At 51.7% G+C, this 20,255-nt stretch overlaps 2 protein-coding genes across 5 annotated transcripts; one reads left to right on the top strand and one right to left on the bottom strand.

Annotated features, from left to right (window-relative positions):
* Positions 1-7,482: 7,482 nt before the first annotated feature.
* TROAP (trophinin associated protein) lies at positions 7,483-13,991 on the top strand. 4 transcript variants are annotated; one of them, XM_053226193.1, is made up of 15 exons: positions 7,502-7,684; positions 7,937-8,091; positions 8,196-8,379; positions 8,894-9,051; positions 9,141-9,278; positions 9,467-9,549; positions 10,049-10,101; positions 10,588-10,700; positions 11,575-11,691; positions 11,799-11,882; positions 11,992-12,051; positions 12,307-12,441; positions 12,594-13,227; positions 13,490-13,683; positions 13,895-13,991. In XM_053226193.1, the coding sequence occupies exons 2-15, from the start codon at positions 7,948-7,950 to the stop codon at positions 13,907-13,909; spliced, it is 2,112 nt and encodes a 703-aa protein (XP_053082168.1). In that variant the 5' UTR covers positions 7,502-7,684; positions 7,937-7,947; the 3' UTR covers positions 13,910-13,991. The 4 variants fall into 4 exon arrangements, 2 of the variants coding, with proteins under 2 accessions (XP_053082168.1, XP_026891844.1); XM_027036043.2 differs by having other exon boundaries at positions 7,503-7,684; positions 13,862-13,991; XR_008300235.1 differs by having other exon boundaries at positions 7,483-7,684; positions 12,594-13,683.
* Positions 13,992-15,080: 1,089 nt separating this feature from the next.
* Positions 15,081-18,848, bottom strand: C1QL4 (complement C1q like 4). The gene is made up of 2 exons (XM_015065837.3): positions 18,076-18,848; positions 15,081-15,935 (listed from the first exon to the last, which is right to left on the bottom strand). Exons 1-2 carry the CDS (start codon positions 18,610-18,612, stop codon positions 15,756-15,758), a joined length of 717 nt encoding a protein of 238 aa, XP_014921323.2. The 5' UTR covers positions 18,613-18,848; the 3' UTR covers positions 15,081-15,755.
* Between the last annotated feature and the right edge of the window lie 1,407 nt (positions 18,849-20,255).

A 20,255-nucleotide genomic window follows, 5' to 3' on the forward strand; every position in this document is an offset into this window, starting at 1 on the left:
TGTATGAATTTTATTTTTTATTTTATTTTATTTTATTTTACATTCATTTATTTTTGAGAGACAGAGAGAGACAGTGTGAGCAGGGCAGAGAGAGAGGGAGACACGGAATCTGAAGCAGGATCCAGGCTCTGAACTGCCAGCACAGAGTCCGATGCAGAGCTCAAACCCACAAACCATGAGATCATGATCTGAGCCCAAGTGGGACACTTAACCAACTGAGCCACCCAGGCACCCCTGGGTATATGAATTTTAAAACAAATGAACTTTTGGCTGATCTCTGTCTTTTTTGTTGCTAAAATTTCCATCTCAATTCATTTTTGTTTGTTTATTTTTTGAGAGAGAGAGGGACAGAGAGAGAGAGAGAGAGAGGGACAGAGAGAGAGAAAGAAAGAGAGAGAGAGAGAGAGAGAGGGAGAGAGAATGAGTGGGGGAAGGGCAGATAGAGAGGGGGACAGAGGATCTGAAGCAGGCTCTGTGCTGATATCAGTGAGCCCAATGTAGGGCTGAAACTCATGAAGGAACTATGAGGTCATGACCTGAGCTGAAGTCAGATGCTCAACTGGCCAAGCCACCCAGGTGCCCCTCCATCTCGATTCATTAATTGGAGTCTGGCAAAGAGAAGAGAGTCCACATTAACTTGGGAAGTTCCTAAGATGTTTTCTAAGGACAGCAGAAAAACTTCGAAGTATTTTAAAACAGGTAAATGATGTGATTTTTAAAGGCTAGTCTTGAATTCATGGTTTTCAATATGTTTAGATGTAGAAATATAGATGTAAATGTGGTGGGTTCGTGTGTGTGTGTGGGTATAGATTATATTTGTGTGTGTAGACTGTTTTCCCTAGCTCTGTTCACTGAGAACAACTGGGGGCACCAATACCCTAATAGCCATGAACGCAGCTAGTGCTAGCTCTTGGTTTCTGTTTTCGTTGTTTTAATAGGCTTTACTTGGGGCGCCTGGGTGGCTCAGTCGGTTTAGCGTCCGACTTCAGCTCAGGTCACGATCTCATAGTCCGTGAGTTTGAGCCCCGCGTCGGGCTCTGGGCTGATGGCTCAGAGCCTGGAGCCTGCTTCCAGTTCTATGTCTCCCTCTCTCTCTGCCCCTCCCCCGTTCATGCTCTGTCTCTGTCTCAAAAATAAATAAACGTTAAAAAAAATAAAAAAAAATAATAGGCTTTACTTTTTTTTTTTTAGAGCATTTTTAGATTTATAGAAAAAATTGAAGAGAAAATACAGAGGTTTCCAAATACTTTCCCTCTGCCACACTAAGAGGGAGAGTATTTCCTCTACTTTTTTTCTAAGTTTATTTATTTATTTTGAGAGACAGAGAGAAAGAACAACCTGGGAAGGGGGAGAGAGAGAGGGAGACAGAAGATCCAAAGCAGGCTGTATGCTGAGAGCAGACAGCCTGATGCAGGGCTCAAACTCATGAACCAAGAGATCATGATCTGAGCCAAAGTCAGATGCCTAACAAACTGAGCTACCCAGGGGCCCTAGTATTTCCCTTATTGTTAACGTCGTGTACTGGTGTGATACATTTATTACAACTGATGAACTAATGTTGACACATTATTCTTTAACTAATGTCCATAGTTTACATTAGGGATCACCGTTGGACGGTTCTATGGGTGTTTTGAAATGCACAATGTCATGTATTCACTATACTTATCATACGGACAGCTTCAGTTCCCTAAAACTTCTCTGTGCTCCGCCTGTTTGTCCCTCCCACTCCCCCAGCTCCTGGCAACTTTCCTTCCTGCAAGCTCTTGCCTTTATCAGAATGTCATAGAGTTGGAATCATATAGTATATAGCCTTTTGAGATGGGCTTCTTTCACTTAGCAATATGTATTTCAGATTCCTTTTTGTGGCTTAATAGCTCATTTCTTTTTATCACTAAATAATATTGTATGGCCATGCCAGTTTATTTATCCACTCGGCTATCAAAAGCTATCTTGCTTGTTTCCAAGTTTGGGCAGTTATGAATAAAGCTACTATAAGCACCCATGTGCAAGTTGTCATGTGGACATAAGCTTTCAACTCACTTGGGTCAGCTCTTGGCTTCTAAATAACATACTCCAATAAAAGGGACCAGAGATCCTTGGAGAAATGGCCGATTCCAGAGCTGATGTCGGGAAAACAGAGTTTGACCCTGAAACTTGTTGCTATGCTAGGAAGAAAAGAAACGCTTAAAAAAAAAAAAAACAAAAAAGACAAATGCTAAAAGAATGCAGTCAAGGTGAAAGGTTACAGAAGACAACTTGAAAGGACCTAAGCTGACCAAACCAGAGTCAACCTGAGTATAAGAATGAACCATATTGGTAATTGGGTAATAATCCACTGAATATAATAGAAAAGTATGAGTCCATATTGATATAATTCAGTAAAGTGAAAGTTTGATGAGGAATGGAATATTTACATAATCTCAACATACTTTTCCCCCCACACAACATAAAAATTACAAGGGCCACCCAAACGCCCCTGTAACTGTTTATTTTATTTTATTTTTTTATTTTTTAATGTTTGTTTATTTTTGAGAGAGAGAGCGCGATCAGAGAGAGGGAGACACAGAATATGAAGCAGGCTTCAGGCTCTGAGTTGTCAGTACAGAGCCCTATGCAGGGCTCGAACTCACAGACCATGAGATCATGACACCCCACCCCCATCCCGTAACTGTTGTTTATTTGCAGAAGACATAATTATCTCTATAGAAAACCCAAGAGAGTCAGTAGAAAAACCAGGAAAACCAAGGAAAGAGCTAATTAAAACTGCCAGATAGAAAATCAAGTATAGGGGCACCTGGGTGGCTCAGTTGGTTAAGTGTCCAACTTGGGCTCAGGTCATGATGTTGGGGTTCACGGGTTTGAGCCCTGCCTGGGGCTCTGTGCTGACAGCTCAGAGCCTGGGGCCTGCTTCAGATTCTGTGTCTCCCTCTCTCTCTCTGCTCCTCCCCCACTTGTGCTCTAAGTCTCTCAAAAATAAATGAACATTAAAAAATAAAATTAAATTAAAAAGAAAAGCAATTATAGGGGCACCTGGCTGGCTCAGTCCGTAGAGCATGTGACTCTTGATTTTGGGGTCATCAGTGTGAGCCCCCCATTGGGCGTACAGATGACTTACAAAAGAAAGGAAGAAAGAAAATCAATTTTATTTCTCTGGAGGCCTAAATGAAATATTTGCAACGTGTAAAGTGGACATGGGATTACTATGCAGAATATACAGTAAAATCTTAGAAATCAGCAAGACTCAAGACAGGAAAGATGACAAAAAAAAATGCACAAGAGACACGTACAGGCATTTCAGGGAGAGAGAGAAGCACTGTTGGCTAATAAGAATATGAAGCAACACTCAAACTCACTGGTAATTAGAAAAATGCAATTGTGAATAACCAGGGGCGTCTGGGTGGCTCAGTCAGTTAAGTGTCTGACTTCATCTCAGGTCATGTTCTCACGGTGTGTGGGTTTGAGCCCCATATTGGGCTCTCTGTTGTCAACACAGAGTCCACTTTGGGTCCTCTCTCTGCCCCTCCCCTGCTCGCATGTGCTTTCTCTCTCTCTCTCTCAAAAATACATAAACATTCAAAAGAAAGAAAGAAAAAGAAAGAAAGAAAGAAAGAAAGAAAGAAAGAAAGAAAGAAAGAAAGAAAGAAAATAACCAAAAGTCCACCTAATACCCATTAGAATTGCAAATATTAGAAAGCTGTATAACATCAAGGGTTGGAAAGGAGAGAGATGGTAAAACTTCAAGTAATATTAAGAGTGTAAACAGTTACAAACCTTTGGGAAAATAATCTGGTGGTATTTAGCGGAGTTAAGCTTGCATAAGCCTTCTGACCCAGAAATTCCACTCTGGGATATTTGTCCCAGAGAAATCCTTGAACAGGTTCATGGGGGACCACTTAAGAGGATAATTCTTTAGCATTGTTCATAGATGTGGGGAATAGATAAGCAAAGTATGAGGGACGCCTACCATGGAATTCCATGCAACTATTATAAGCAAAGGACTGTATTAAATACAGCAATAAGGATGGATCCTAGAAACAGAGCTGGCTGGAAAAAAAAAAGTAAAAACAAAACCATATGGTAATGCCACTTATGCAAATTAAAAACACAGACACTAAGCGAACTGTAGTAGGTTGAATAATGATGCACTCCCAAAGATCTCCACGTCTCAATCCCCCGAATCTGTGAGTGTTACCTTATATGGCAAAAAGGATTTTGCAGATGTGGTTAAGGACCTTGAGACAGGGATGTTATCTTGGATTATATGGGTCGCCCAATGTTATCACAAGGGTCCTCATAAGAGAGAAGCAGATCACACTGAGTAGTAGATGTGATGACAGAAGCAGAGGATAGAGTCCTGGAAGAGGAAGCCACAAGCTAAGGAATGCTGGCAGCCCCTAGAAGCTGGAAAAGGCAAGAAATAGACTCTCCCCTGAAGTCTCCAGAAGGAATGGAGCTGTGCCAACACCTTGATTTTAGACTTCTGACCTCCAGACCCGTAAGAGAACAAATGGGTATTGTTTTAAGCCACTAAATTTGCAGCAATTTGTTACAGCAGCAACAGGAAACTAATATACGACTGTACATGTTTCTTTTTTTAACATTTATTCATCCTTGAGAGACAGAGGTAGAGCATGAGCAGGGGAGGGGGAGAGAGAGACACACACAGAATCCGAAGCAGGCTCCAGGCTCTGAGCTGTTTGTTAGCACAGAGCCTGAAGCGGGGCTCGAACTCACGAACTGCGAGACCATGACCTGAGCTGAAGTCGGACGCTCAACTGACTGAGCCACCCAGGCGCCCCCAACTGTACATGTTTTATAAGCACACATTCACAGTTAAGAACTTCTGTTAAGGGCTCTCTTTGGCAGCACATTTACTAAAATTGAGAGAGAAAAAAAATTCTACCAAGCACATTAGAGTTAAAACAACATTTAGTTTTTTTAAATTTTATTTTTAAGTAATCTCCACACTCAACATGGGGTTTGAACTCACGACCCCAAGATCAATTAATGTTTATGGGGCAGAGGACTAAGAAAGCAGATAGGGAATAAGGGGTGGGGAGGGATAGAACAAAACCAGAGAGGTGGCTTGTACCTTCCCGTGCACAATGTCCAGCAAAGGCAAACAGAAGCAGGTCATTCTGGCCGCTGTGTAGAAAACAGGTTGGATGCTCTGACAGGCTTGGCAGATATTCTGGACATTGGCTCTTTTAAAGACTTCTCTGATATAAAAATCAGTCTCCCTTGTACTTTGAGTCTGTGAAGGCAATGCCCTGACGAGCAGGCATAATATTTTGGTCATTGGAAGGTATACCCTCTTGATAAATCACTCAGTTTCTCTTACGAATTTGATTAGTGTGAGTCAGTCTCTAGATCTACTCTGGGTGGCCTGACAATCTGTCCCATTTCCAGGTTTGTGAAGCCGAGGGCGACACCTGCGCTGTGCTACCTTAAAATCATGTAAAGCCACTATGCAGCCAGCCTCCATCCCGGTGCCTCCCCATCTTCCAAACTTCAGCCTTATTCCTCCCTGTTTCCCAAACACCCGAAAAAGGGCTTTACGCATGGTAGGTGCACCATGCTTGTTAGCAGCCATCCCTGCGGATCTTGTGGTTAGAATCTGGCACATTCACAGTGCCTGCCAGTGGAATAAGGTGACCTTCTCTTTCCCTCAACTCAGACTACCTTTCTAGTTTTATTTTCTGTTCCTACATTCCATCTACCCCTAAGAGCTCGCCATTCTCTGAACACACCATATTCTTTCATGTTTTATTTTTTCCTTTGCAGGTACTGTTCCGAGTGCCTAGGATAGACTTCTTTTATTTTTTAGTTTTTTAAAATTTTATTTGTAAGTAATCTCCACACTCAACATGGGGTTCGAACTCACAACCCCAAGATCAAGAGTTGCATGGTCTACCCACTGAGCCAGCCAGGTGTCCTGCCTTCTCTCTTTTTCAAGAGGAAATTCAAATATTACTTCTTAGAGGTCTTCCCTGTCACTCCATGCATTCATTTGATCAATTATTCATCCATCCGTTGACTCATTCAACAAATATTGAGCACTTTACAAGCCAGGCACAATGCAAGGCATTGAAAATACGACGGTAAGCCAAAAATAAAAGGTCACCACCCTCATGGTGGTCTAGCAGGGGACCAAGTTTAATAAACACAATAGAGTATGTTCATACTGATGAAAAATCAATTACCAACTAAGATGCATGCTCTGAGGAAACAAACGCTGTTCTCTGAGAGCACATAACCAGGGAATCTTTTTAGAATGAGGGTGGATTGTGAATAGAGGGGTTCAAGGAAGGTCTCTATACGGAAGTAACAGTGAATATCAATTTGGAGGCACAAATAGGCCAAGTGGAAGCAAAAAAGGCATTGCAGACAGGGAGACTAGAAGGAACATGACCAGTTTGAAGAACTGAAAGAGGCAATGAAGTTGGGAAGCTGGAAAGCAGAGAACAAGGGGGAGAGTGGTACAAGATGGGGACTGTGAATGAGGAACGGTCAAGGCACAGTGATAACGTGACCAGAATTGCAATTTTGAAAGATGACTCTAGCTGCTGTATGGTGAATGCATGAAAGTGGAGAGCAAGAGAGAATGGAGGGTATGAGACTCTTGCAATCCTTTAGGTGAGATTAGGGTGGATTAGGGTGGTGGCGATGAAGAAAAATGAATTGCAAAGATATGAAAAATAGTAAGAGTGAGCAAGAGATTGTAAGAGTAAGGAAAGGAGTCCAAAAATAACTCCTGGTTCCTGGCTTGAGTAACAGAAACCACTGTAGTCAGGGAGAAGAGTCCTGCACACTTGAAACCATCGCCCATTTCCCCGTCTTCCATTAGAGGTCACCACTCCATTCTCACCAGGGTATTCTTGGTTCTCTGTTTCACACCCCTGCCTGACATTAACAGGCCGGTGACACCCCTCTCCCCAGTCCTCCAGGCCTGTTGTGTTGAATGGGTTCCAGTGACACTGTTTGAGTCTTATTTCTTATCTGTGAAATGGAGACCACACCTCGCCGGGTCGTGAGGCTCCTGCGAGGAAAAGATGGTTTATTTTTATTTTTATTGTTGTTAGGCTCCGTTCTATTCCATCCAGCCTTCTCTGTCGGTTTGGAAGCGCTTTCCCATCCCAGATACAACGCGCAGATGTTTCCTATACGTGTCTGGAACTGCGTCCCCAAAGGTTAACGCTGCTTTCGGTCAGAGTGGCCTCTGGGGGGTCGGGCCAGCCTCCTACACCGTTAGCCTCTTTCCGGACGGACCGCCCCTCCCGCAAAGCCCCGAGAACCGTACTTGTCACAGCAGTCCCGAGATATCGCGAGAGTTCGCAGTGCCCGTTGCGGCTCCCACTTGGAGTGCCACGCCTTCTCCGGCCTCAAAACGCCCTCCTCCTTTCTCTTATCCCGCCTCCCATCCTGCGCTCCGCTCTCGGATTGGCTGACTGAGTCGGGTCAGCTTTTTTCCAGGCCAGAAAGCGGCTCGACAGCTAGTCCTTCTTCTGGCCCCGCCTCCGAAGCCTGTGGATTGGACTGCTCAGCCAGGTGTCACGCGCCTCCGCGGGAGCGCAGAAGAGCCAATCAGGCGCTCGGCGTATTTTACAAACTGGGGAAGGAGCGCCGTAGAAGCCAGAGTCAGGAAAAAGCGGAGGCAGTGTGAGTGAGCCAGAGTGGTTCCGAGGTAGGTGCGGCATGGAGATCTTGGACGGAATGGGGACTGCGGGGCTCATAGGGAGGAGAGGCAGCTCCGGGTCCTGGGGTGAAAGAGTAGGCTCGGGATGTCTGGAGGTGGCACCCAGAACAGTGGCCTTGGAAGCATCGGTCTTCAGGGCTCATGGGTTTGGGAGGAGGTGGGAGCTTCAGGAATGTCAGAACTGATGCGCCGAACTGGCTGACTGACCTTTGATCCCAGATCCTTTCCTCCCCATCTCAGTTGTAGCCGTCATGACCACCCTCCAAGCCACAAAGGAACCTCTCCTTAGGGGTGTATCTCCTACCCCTAGCAAGATTCCCGTACGCTCTCAGAGACGCCAGCCTCTCCCTACAGTCAAACCCCGCGTCCTGGACCGGGAGAACCAAGATCCAAAGGTAAGAAGGGCCTGGTGGGTGAAGACAGTAGCTACGAGGAGGCAGCACATACCAGCAATGCACCCCGAAGCTGAACCCCAGCTTTTTGTCCCCCTCTCCCTTAGAGACTGGTGCAGAAGCTCAGTATTCAACGCCCCGTCGACTCAGCCGGCCCCACGCCAAAAGTCACACATCAAACGGAGAAATCAGAAAGATCACTGGAGAGCACTCAGCTCCGGAACCCCTTGGAGGAACTGAGGCCTAGCCCTGGGGGACAAAATGTGGGGCCTAGGCCCCCTCCCCAGACAGGTACCTGTTGTAGGATTGAAAACACAGTCTCCTTGTGTGGAGGTGGGGGAACGGCCTTTGTGAACTTTCCACTACCCTGATCTGCTTACTGTAAGAGTCTTGGAACCTGCTCCTGGAAAACTCTCTACTCTTAGAAGCCCTCTCCTTCTTTCAGCAAAAGGTCATCTCTTCTAAAGCCTTTTCTAGCTTCCTCAGTCACAACCAATTGCTCTGTGTTCTCGTACTTTGTAGTACTTCTTTTATAATATGTCCATACTTTGGCTTGAGTCTGTTACCTCTCTGTAGTTTGATGGTAACTTCTGGAGGATGGAGGCTGGGCTTTCTCATTCGTCTCTGAGCTCCAGTGCCTAGAATAGTATCTTACATAAAGTAAAGTTCTATGAATTTTGCTGAACTGAGTTCAATAATATGAGTCTCTTCAGCTCCCTCTTGTACCTCTAGGTAACTATACTCAGGTCCATGGCCCCTTAGCCTTCCTCCTTCTGGTTCCTTTTCACTTTTCCTTCTCTTGCAGAGGCTCCAGGGACCGTAGAGTTTGTGGCTGACCCTGCAGCCCTGGCCACCATCCTGTCAGGTGAGGGGGTGAAGAGCTGTCGCCTGGGGCGCCAGCCCAGTCTGGCTCAGAGAGTACTGGTTCGAGGGAGCCAGGGAGGCACCATCCGTAGAGGCCAGGTAATAAGACAGGATATGAGAAAATCAGGCTGGTGTGGACTGAGGACGGACTCCTGAGCCTGTGCTGACAGCCTCTTTTGTGGTGTCAGGGTGCCCGGGCCTCTGCATATTTAGCCCCTAGAACTCCCACCCACCGACTGGACCCTGCCAGGGCTTCCTGCTTCTCGAGGCTGGAGGGACCAGGACCCCGTGGCCGGACCTTGTGTCCCCAGAGGCTAGAGGCTCTGGTGAGTGCCCTTGAGGGGCTGATACTCAGTGCTTCTGGGAGCTCTTTCCTGGGACAAAGCTGAGCTTTAGGAGAGAAGATACCTCATGATGAACCAGAGAGGGTGTGGAGGCTGATGGGGCTGGTGGAGGCTTGAAGTTTTGAGGTCCACCTCTGACTCTGTTTTTTTCTCTTTCTCCCATGGGTCAGATTCCACCTTCAGGACGTTCCTTTCACCCCTCTGCGCACCCCAGTTTCCAGGAGCTAAGAAGAGGGACAGGTGGCAGCAGCCGGTGAGGAAGAAAGGATCATTTAGAAAAGAATGATCCAATGTCTGATACAGGGGTCCCTCAGAGCTAGCGTCTTCCAGTAGCTTTAGGACTTCCCACCAACCCAGAAGGGAAGAGGGAAACTTGTGGCTGCTTAGGGTGAACCCTTGGAATAGGGTTCAGCCTCCATAGCCAGGCTTTAGTATGACACGAGTTTTTTTTGGGTGGTGGGGGAAGAAGGAACAGAAATGAGAAATGCTATATCTCTTTTGCTTAGTGGCTACAGCATAGATGATGGCAATAAATGGAATTTGGGGTTGATTCAGCATTTACTAATTGTGTAAGCTTGCCCTAACCACCAAGCTTCAGTTTTTTTTAATCGGTCAAATATGGATAATGTTTGTATCATTAGAGGTGGTTGTGCGAAGAATTAAATGAGATGATGTTTGTAAAGCACTTAGCAAAGTGCCCAGCTCATACTTGGTACTCAGTGACTGCTAGCTGCTATCCTTATTGTCATCAGGACTTCAGGGAGCCAGACCTCAGAATTACTCCTGGAGACTTCAGTTCAGCCTGGTGAGTTTGTGTGGCCATGGGGAGAAAACAGGGGCAGATGGGCTGTGTGCAATCGGGAGCAAGACGGGAGAAAGTTCAGCAGGTCAGGGTGGGGGGTGGTGGAGAGAGGGGAAGGCCACATCAGAAGGAACCAGAAAGGAAGGAACCTTGATATGCTAGAGGTTGCCCAGTTGCTCTTGGGTAAAAGGAGGTGGTCCCCACTTCAGCCCTCTCTCTGCCACATCCTATGAGATTTACCTTCCACTCACTGTTCTGTCCTCAGCCCTAAGAGCCATCATCACACCCCTAGCCCACTCAGGGTGTTCAGATTAATAAGTGATTGCTGAGATAGTGCTGGGCTCCAAGGGGGTGCTGGATGTGTCCCCACCTCTGATGGTACAGTGGGGGCTGTCCAAACCCGCACACCCTCTTTGGAGGTTGCAAAACCCTATGCCAGACATTGGTGTCTGTTCTAGACACTACAGCAAATTTCCTGTCTCCTCATAGCTCCCTCTCTCCCTGAAGGAGAACATGAAGTTGTTACTCACTCTGATGAAGGAGGAGGGGGCCCCCTAGGTCTGGCCCAGCGGGTACCATTAAGAGAGATAACCCACACCAGGGTGAGATGGGTCCCTTCTGGGATGGGGAGAGGCGGGGGAGATGTTTGGGGGAATTCTCTGGCAGCAGCCAGCCCTGAGGATTGTGGGTGGGCCTCGGGATGCTAGCTGAGTCTGTGTTTGCCCCGTGGGCCCAAGGCCTCTCCAGAGGGGGACTAGCCTCTGTTTACCAGGTGTCAGGAGCCTGGGGCTGAGAGGTCACAGTCCGGTATAGATTTGTAACACCATCAGATCAGAGCTGAGAATGAGACAGACCTGACATTCATTCATACCACAGTACTCTAGGTTCTGGATACACAGTAGTCAATAAGTTTATATTCTAGAAGGGGGAGACAAAAAATAGACCCATATGTAAAATATGTAACATGTCAGGCAGTGGTGATAAGGTTAAAAAAAAAAAAAAGCGGGCACTGAAGGGGTTGTGGATGTAGGGGAGGAGGGTATGGCAATTTCAAATAGATTGGTCTGGGCAATCACATTGAGAAGATGAAATTTTAGTGAAGACCGAAAGGAGCTGGGGGAGTGAACCATGCACATATCTGGGAGAAGGATGTTCCAGGCCAGAAGAACCACAGATGCAAAGGCCCTGAAGAGCCTCGTGTGTTTAAGAGGACTCCAGCCAGGCAGAAGCAGAGTAAGGAGGATGACAGGAAGTGAGGTTAGGGTGATGGCAAGATCCCATCGGGTAAGGATTTATAAACCAGTGTGAGGCCTTGGCTTTTGCTTGGATTGAGTGGAAAGCCATGGAGAGGGGTGATGAACAAGGGAGAGACAGGATTTGATTAGGTCTTAATAGAATAGTACTGGCTGCTGTAATGAGAAGACATAGGAATGCAAAGCGGGAGTGATCCCTCTTCCACCTCATTCCTCCCCACAGGACGGCCGTGCCTCCCACCTGATACCCTCCCCTGGCCGTGTGGTGCCACCTTCCATCGCCCATCCATCACCCTTTGGACAGGCTCAGCGTGTACCCTCGCCTCACACCTCAGCTCCAGTTTGTATCCACAACTCCTGGGGGCTGGGCGAGGGCAGAACAACCTGGCTGGGATCCCTGCTCAGTCTAGGTTTTGTTCCTGCTTAACCATCCTCCTCTCTCCCCAGACCTCGTATTCAGTTTTGCGGCGTCTTGCCATTCGCCCCAAAACCCAGTTCACACCCATCCTGTCGGCCCCCAGAGTTCAGCAGGTAAGGGAGAGCGGAGAGAGTGGGGGCGGGTAGCTGGCATAGGCCAGGGCAGGGGAGGAAGGGAATGGATGGGTACAGAGAGAGCTATGATGTCTCACTTCTGTCTCAGGCCCAGTGTTTGAGTGGCCTCTCCCCTCAGTCTTGCCCTGAAGACCCTGCCCTGCCCTGGGTAAGTATCTGAAGGCTTTCCATGCTGAGATCCCGCTCTGTGTCCTGTTGGCCTGAGCCCAGCAGTTTCAGGCACGTGGGCTCTCTGGAAAAGCTACCAACTCTCCAACTCTCCCTGCTCCTCTGCTGCCCCTCCTAATCTCTGTTTAGGGCCTCTCAACTAACCTGATTCCTTCTTTGTGGACCCCTTTGTGGAACCTGGTCTTCCTGCCCCAGCCTGGCTTCCTCACACAGCCCCTCTCCTCCCCTGTGGCAGGAGCAGATTGCAATCCGGTTATTTGACCAGGAGAGCTGCGTGAGTTTGCATGAGGGTCCTGGGAAACCCGCTGTGGCAGCTCCTCATGGACCCCACCCTGGCACAACCCCCAAGCTCCAGGAGCTGAAGATGCAGGTGGGTCTGTGGGCAATAGCTTTGATGCCTGATTGGCCGTGATGCAGCAGGGAAGGGGATGCAGGAGAGGGAAGTATGGGAACAGGACAGTATGGGTGGAGACTTGAACCCACACACTGACATCACCCTGGGTACTCTTCTCCCACTCACAGCGCATCAGTATCCTGCAGCAGCTGTTGCGACAGGAGGTAGAAGGGCTCACAGGGGGCAAGTGTGTCCCCCTGAATGGAGGCTCCTCTCTGGATATGGTTGAACTTCAGCCCCTGCTAGCTGAGATGTCTAGAACTCTCAATGCCCCAGAGAAGAATTCAGGGGACTTACACCCTCCCGGACTGTTACAGAACCCTGGGCTACCAAAGCCCTGCCTCCCAGAGGAGTGTGGGGAACCACAGCCCTGCCCAGGAACAAAGCTGGAGATAGCTCAGCCCTGCCCTGCAACAGAGCCAGGGCCCCCAGAGTCCAGCCATAGCAGGGAGCCTGGGATACCAGAATCCCCTGTCCAGGAACAGCCTGAGGTATCAGAGCCCCGCCCTCCAGTAGAGCCTGGACCCCTTCAGGCAGACTCCCACGGGCAGACTGGACTCCTAGAGCCCTCCCCTAGGATAGAGCCTGGGGCATCAGAGGCCTGCTTCCTGGAACCTAGAAGTCCAGAGTCCAGCCCACGGCCCTGCTGCAGTCCGTGGGCACCAGCCACCACCAACCTGATCTTCTCCTCCCAACGCCCACTCTGTGCCAGCCCCCCTATTCACTCACTCCGGTCACTGAGGCCCCCAACAGGCCAGGCAGGTAAGGAGTTGGCTGGAAGGGCTTGTGAACAAAGGAGGTCCTCATCTCTTACTGGGAGCGGGCCCCCACCTTGCACCAGCTGGTCCCATTGCTTGTATTTCCCCACCTACCCTGCCCCAGCCTGGCGCTCTTTCGGGAAGAAGGGAAGAGTTGCGCCTCGAGCTGTGTGCTGCTCTTGGCCCTTGGTGGGGGAGTGGGGAAGCGCTGGATATGACGGGAGTTTAGAGCCTGCCCTCAAGTCTCTGTGGCCCTCGGCCCTCAGGCCCCAGCAACCTGGCCCCTCGAACCCTGGCTCTGAGGCAGCGCCTCAAAGCATGTTTGACTGCCATCCACTGCTTCTACGAGGCCCGCCTGGATGATGAATGTGCCTTCTACACCAGCCGAGCCCCACCCTCAGGCCCCACCCGGGTCTGCACCAACCCTGTGGCCACATTACTTGAATGGCAGGACGCCCTGGTGAGCCTCCCATTCGCAGCCAAGCTGTGCCTGCACAGCAAGCCTGTAGAAAGTAGGGTGGTGTGGGGAGAGGGAAGGCAGGGGGGCGGGGAAGCCTCTGCTTCTTTACAGTGGTCAGTGGGGAAGGGTTGGCTACAGTTCAAGGATGGCTGGGCTGTGACAAGGTCTCTCTCTCCAGTGTTTTATTCCAGTTGGTTCTGCTGCCCCACAGGACTCTCTATCATGATGCGTCCACATCCTGTCCTGCCATGAGCCTTCCTTTTAGCCCTTATTTATTATCCTTCAATAAAGTTTCTTTTTTTATTTTATTTTTTTAATGTTTTATTCTTGAGAGAAAGAGAGACAGCATGAGTGAGGGAGGGGCACAGCGAGAGAGGGACACAGAATCTGAAGCAGACTCCAGGCTCTGAGCTGTCAGCACAGAGCCCGACGCGGGGCTCGAACTCACGAGCCATGAAATCATGACCTGAGCCGAAGTCGGACGCTCAACCGACTGAGCTACCCAGGTGCCCCTTTTTTTATTTTAAATGTTCATTTACTTATTTTGAGAGAGAGCAGGGAAGGGGCAGAGAGAGAGAGAGATAATCCCAAGCAGATCCAGGGCTTTCAGCTCAGAGCCTGACTCGGGGGCCTTCCACAAACCTGAGAGATCATGACCTGAGCCAAAACCACGGGTCAGACGCTCAACCAACTGAGCCACCCAGGCGCCTCAATAAAGTTTCTAAAGTGTCCAAATGTCTGTTTCCCTCCCGGCTGACCTAGGCCAGCTACGACTGTTGCTCTCCAATTGCCCACACGGTGGCAGTGTCCTCCAGCTTAGAGGCAGGCCCTGGGCTCCCCCAGGCTCCCTCACCTAAGAGCTATCCTAAAGGCAGACCACTCCTGCCCATCCCCACCCCTCAGCAAGCTCTATGAGTGTGTGTGTGTGTGTGTGTGTGTGTGTGTGTGTGTGTGTGTGTGTGGTGGTAGGGACCAGAGCGGGGGGCAAATGTGGGCCTTTGGGGACCTGTTCTTTTTGCTTCTTGAGATCAATGCCACTCCTAGGAGCCATCAGCAACTCCCCAACCCCTAGCGCTCCTCTTCTTATAAGTCCACCTGCATCAGGCAGAAAGCAGAAGGACCAGATCCAGATCTCTGGAATCCTCCCTTGTTAGTGTCATTCTGGCTGATGTCTCCCTACAGTACAAGGTCTCCAAGCTCTCCTGAAGCTGATACTCCTCCTTTCCCATATCCGAGCAGAAGAAGCCCTCCTCTTTTCCACCAGAGACAGACCTTGCCAGGAACAAGTAAACCTTTACCTCTGGCAGAGAGTGGTAGGGCGAGAGTCCTTGAAGGGAGTGAGGGAAAGGGTCAGCCATTTTTCCCCACACTGTGCACCAAGTTAAGAGGCACACACATTCTCCAACTTTGCTTTATTGGAAGAGGCAACAGCAGCTGTAGCCCCAGGGCCTAGGTGGAATGGGGGTGAAATGGGGACTGTACAGAATGAGTTTTAAATGCTAGGAAAGAATCCACTCCTTCCTCCAGTTCACAGGAAGGCTGCCAAGGCCGGTGCCTGGAGCCTGAAAATGGGGATGAGGGAAGGAGAGAAAGTTGTGACAGAGGACGAGCCTGACCCCTCCAAACGTTTCCTGTCCTCCCACCTAGATGGGCTCCTGTTTCTGCTCTCCATCCCCGCACACACACCACCACCACCAAATGCCGGGGCTTCCTTTCTGCTTGCAGCTCCGGGTGGTGAAGCTGTTCCCCAGCTCCTAGCAGAAGAGAGGGCCCGACCTCCGCCCCTCTCGGTTCAGCTTTGACAGGCGCGCACTCCGAAGCCGGCGGTCCCTTCCCGAGCCGCTCTGCTCCTCCTTAGCCCGGCTTCCTCCTCTCCCCGGCCACTTAGACCTCGGAGCGTCCCCGGAGCGCCAAGAGTCCACCCAGCACGGCCGCCTCCGGGAGCGGGAGGGTCTGCCCCACCGCCAGGCTCTCGAAGGTTAGGATGGCGCCTTGGGTGGGACCGGCTGAAGGTGGGTGAGGAGGGGAGCGGAGGCGAAGGGCGAGCGGGGGCGCGGGGGATGGGGCTCTGCTCAATCCGGGTAGATGATGAAGCCAGAGAAGGTGCTGTACTTGTTGGTGTTACCGCCGTGCACCTTCCCGCCGTCCAGCTTGATGAAGACTTCATCGCCCACATCCAGGTGCAGGATGACGCTGTTGCTGGCGTAGTCGTAGTTCTGGTCTGCGTCCTGAGCAATGGCGCTGGCCCGGACCTAGAGGGGGAGAACAGAACAACCCACTCACGCCCGTGCAGAGCTGAGGGTGGAGAGAAGCGTCGGGCGGAGTAGGCGCAGCTGGGCCTGTGAAGGCGGCTCGAGGGTAGCAGGGTGCAGGGGCTGGGGAGGACAAGGAGAAGGCAGGAGATCGCTGAGCTTCCCAGGCACTGCCATTTACCAGCTGTGCGACTCGGCCAAGTTTCACGCCTGCTCTGGTCGTCAACGTGAATTATAAGATGGGAGGTAATAATAGAGCCTACCTCATAAGGTTATTAAGATTAAGTGAGTTACTACGTGTGAAATGTGTTAGAATAGTACTTAGCACCTAGATAGCACTATATAGGGTTTGCTATTATTTAAACAATAAAATTAGGCTGTAGGATAACTTCTAACATTCTGAACCTGCTCTGACCTCCTAAACTTGGATTCCCTCCCCTCAGTGATAGGGCACAGGTGTGTCTGTATGTATGCAAGCAAGGGTGCGGGCCATGGGAAGGTGCAATGATGCATTCTCGCCTCTGGGTGCCCTTTCCCCTTCTAGCCCCCACCTGCGCCATGACATGGGGGTCGCCTTCTGCCCCAACAGGTAACCCCTCCTTCCCTCTGGCCTCCCTGCTGGTCGCCTCCGGCGCCCAGCCCCTTCCCCAGCCCCCCTCTTCCCGTCCCGCGGGGGCTGGTTATTAACTCATTAATTATTCATCATTATTCTAATCACTATTTACCGTCCCCAGGGCCGCAGCGCCCGCGCCGCAGAATACAGAGTGGGAGCCGCGGGCCCCCGCTCCCTCAGAAACCGGCACACTCTAGATAGACACTTGCCCCCTCCAACTGCTCACCGACACCCTGCATAGACCACACACACCTACTCAGTGCCACATGCACATAGACGCTGCTCTATTTTCACACCTTGGCACCCTGCACCCACAGAACCTCACATCACGCACACACGCTCTCACTCCCTTACACACATACAGCCCTCACTCCCATACAGACACACATACACACTCTCTTTTCTTGGGTTCCTGGGGTGACCCTGCTGGGAGGAGACCCCAATGCAGTGCCTACTAGTCCTGGAGCTGGAGGGTGCGGCAGCCGGCAGCCGTAGCAGGACCTGGGTTCAGACACCAAGACCAGCAGGCCTGATGCACCACGGTCAACACCACCCCATGGTGTGGGGCATTCGGAGGTCACTGCTCAGCCCCAGTCTTACCTCCTGCGATTTGTGGGGCCCAGGCACCTCCCCAACCCCCACCCCTGCGGCTTCTCGTTCCCTCTATGTGTGTCCCGGCCCTCCAGCTGAGTCCTTGGAGCTATTCTCCCAAGCCAAGGTGGCAGTGACTCCAACTGACCACAGGGGCAGGGAGTAGCAGAACCTGGAGGCCAGAGGTTGCCAGGGAAGATGTGGGGCCTACAGAACCAGGCCTGGGGCCAAAGCTTCTGCTTGATCTGCCCTTTGCCTCTTTCCCCCTCCAAATCCCTTCTGTCATGCCGCCTGGCTGGCCCCTGAGCTGCCACATCATTTCCACCTCTGCCTACTGACTCAGTATTAGTATTAGGGTAAGGCCAGCTGTAGAATTGGTCCCAGGCCCTGGGCGAATGCGTTCTTTTTTATGTTCTACTCAAAAATCCAAGCTAAATGCCCCCACATGAGAACAGCTGCTGACAGCCCATGGCCAGAGATCCGGATTCCATTCTAATTTGAAGGAGCCAGACTCCAGGTAACTCGACCATGGTGAGGCTGAGAAACCCAAAAGCCAGAAGACCTGTCTCAGGAGAGAGGGTGACCAAAGACAGGATAACTGGCAGGGAAAGACACCAAACAAGTTTGGTGTAGGGTTGCCTATATAGTTGGAGTGTGAAATAGCAGCTGTAGAGACATTAAGCTTTGTGTCCCGAGTTCTGATTCTGACACCATTCCTAATGCTCGTTGAGACCCTGGGCAGGTCATTTCCTTTCTTTGGCAGCTAATTCCTCTTTGGCTAGATGAAAGGATTCATAAGTTCTTGGCAGCCCTGCGTTTCTAGACTCAATGACGTTGTTGGGAGAGGGGTTCGAATGCAGCCCTCCAATGTAATGAGTGCAGGGAGATCTAGAAAGCTACCCTGTCGCCTCTGGGCCTGGGGTGGGGGCATCTCACCTGTCCATTCTTCATCAGGTCGGCCCACATGCTGGTGCCGTCACCGCCGCGCATGAGCACATGGTAAGCGAAGAAGTAGACACCTGGCATGGGGCAGGTGAACTTGCCGCTGGCCGCCTCGTAAGCGTTTCCCACGTTGGTCACCACGTCGTCGAAGCGCAGCACCTCATAACCTTCGTGTGGCCGCCGCAGACCCGCGTAGAAGGCAATGCGAGGCACGTAGCCGGCAGGGGGCGCCACCCCGCCAGGGCCTGGGCCGGGAGGACCTGGTGGACCTGGCCTGCCCGGCTCTCCTGGAGGCCCTCTGGGACCTGGGGGTCCCGGTGGCCCTCGCAGACCTGCCTTCCCGCGCCTGCCCACCTCTCCCTTGGCGCCGGGAGGGAAGGGGGGCACGGAGGAGGGCGCGCCGTCGGGTCCAGGGCCTCGAGGCCCGTGTGGGTCGCACACCATGCGGCAGCGACCCAGCATCTCATAGTGCGCCGGCCCGCGGGAGCTGTGCACCAGCAGCGGAATGGCCACCAGCAGCAGCAGCACCATGGCCACCCCGACGGCCGCGCCCGCCACCCGCTTGCGGCGGCTCAGCCGCGACGCGGCCAGGGCCAGCAGATCCTCCTCACTCTTTGGCGCAATGGCGGCGGAGGCCCGGGGCTCTCCGCGGGCCCCGGAGGCGGTGGCCGGGCTCGCGCTTGGGTCGGGACCCCCCCGACGGCTGCGCCCGGCCCCCCCGCCCCTGCGGGCTCCCGCCTCAGCGGTGCCGTTCCCCAAACCTTCCGTCAAGGCGGAGGTTCCCCCCCCCACCCGCTCCGTAAGTTGGGCCAGGGGCCTCCCGACGGTTCAAAACCCGCGGTCCTCTATTACCCTCCTATGCAGCCTAACGTCTCCGGGCGCCTGAAATCAGCGGCTTCTCGGACGGCTGGTTTCTTACAGATCTAGGATGCCTGCTTTCCGGACAGCTGCCTTCTCAAGGATGGCGGCGCCTAGGTCCCCGGCTACCCAGACGGATCGCTCCCGGCCGGAGCAGGGGACTACTCTCCGCTCTCTGGACGTCCCGGGCTCTGCGCTGCGGGTGGCGCCCACCGGACGCGACCTCCGTGGAGGTTTGCGCTCTGGTTTTTGGAGAGCACTGACGCGCCTCTCTACCCCAGCCACGGCCCCAGACCCTGCTAGAGCCTGGCCCCGCGTTTCTCCCCAGCTAGAGCTCTCCCTCTCTGCGTCCCTAACCTTCCTCCCCTCCCTCCCGGGGCGGCAGTGCGGGTGGTGTGAGCCGCTGCGCGGCTGGAGCCTCTATAAGCGGCCCGGAGCGGAGCGACCCCTGGCGCCCAGAGTGGGAAGCGCGGGGGCGGGGCAGGCAAAGGCCCCCACCCGCGTCCCCCCAGCTTCTCGGTGCCTGCCGGGTTCTGAGCGGATTCTGCAGGGGTTCGCTGCCCCCACCCTATCCTTACTTTCACCGCACCCAGAGTTCGGTATTCCTGGATTCCAGAGGAAGCCAGAAATAGATATGGGATAAAAAAGGGGTCTAGATACACGCAGAAAAAAAGACAGAGGTGGATTCCAGAGCTAAAAAGCGCCCTCCACCAAAAGAAAAGAAAAGCCCACAAACATAACAAGAAGGGTGAATAAAAGAAATTCGCCACCCCCCGCCCCTCAGTGCCCGTGACCCAATAACATTTGGTAAAGGGTTCAATGAGTACATGTTGGCCTGAACTGGAAAAGGCAAATTTCCAGCCACCTCCACCCTCGACCCCCAGTGTTGGTGGGTGGGGGGTGGGGGGAGGGCAGAGCAGAGCAGAAGGTGAGGGAGAGAGAGAGAAAACAGATCAGTCTGGGGGAGCGAGCAGGAAACCGACAGGAAAGCAGAGAAGGAGCGACAGAGACATCAAAGAGACAGAAAGCCAGCTAGAGACGCAGAGACAGAGACAAAGCTTCGAAAAGAGACTAACTGACAGGCCCAGGAGGGGGAGAGGGGAGAGACAGAGATAGAGAGAGAGAGACAAGGGCTGAGACAGGTTGACAGATCGAGAGAGAAATGTAAATGGCGCGCTGCGGAGAGACACCCAGGTCCGTGTTCGGACTCCAATGTGACATATCAACTGTGGGGAAGATGCGGGGGCGGGGCGGTTTTTCCAACAGAGTGGTATGCTCTGGGTCTGTGCATTGTGACAGTATGCTGGCAAGTGCGG

Source organism: Acinonyx jubatus, chromosome B4 (assembly GCF_027475565.1).
Source record: "Acinonyx jubatus isolate Ajub_Pintada_27869175 chromosome B4, VMU_Ajub_asm_v1.0, whole genome shotgun sequence".
In the NCBI taxonomy this organism is placed as follows: domain Eukaryota; kingdom Metazoa; phylum Chordata; class Mammalia; order Carnivora; family Felidae; genus Acinonyx; species Acinonyx jubatus.

Excerpts from the sequence above, each read along its gene's own strand:
- TROAP (XM_027036043.2), top strand. The coding sequence starts at position 7,948 with ATGACCACCCTCCAAGCCACAAAGGAACCTCTCCTTAGGGGTGTATCT. Across the intron at positions 8,092-8,195 it reads GGGAGAACCAAGATCCAAAG|AGACTGGTGCAGAAGCTCAG; the intron begins GTAAGAAGGGCC and ends CCTCTCCCTTAG. Across the intron at positions 11,692-11,798 it reads CGCCTCACACCTCAGCTCCA|ACCTCGTATTCAGTTTTGCG; the intron begins GTTTGTATCCAC and ends CTCTCTCCCCAG.
- C1QL4 (XM_015065837.3), bottom strand. The coding sequence starts at position 18,612 with ATGGTGCTGCTGCTGCTGGTGGCCATTCCGCTGCTGGTGCACAGCTCC. Across the intron at positions 15,936-18,075 it reads ACCTGATGAAGAATGGACAG|GTCCGGGCCAGCGCCATTGC; the intron begins GTGAGATGCCCC and ends CTCCCCCTCTAG.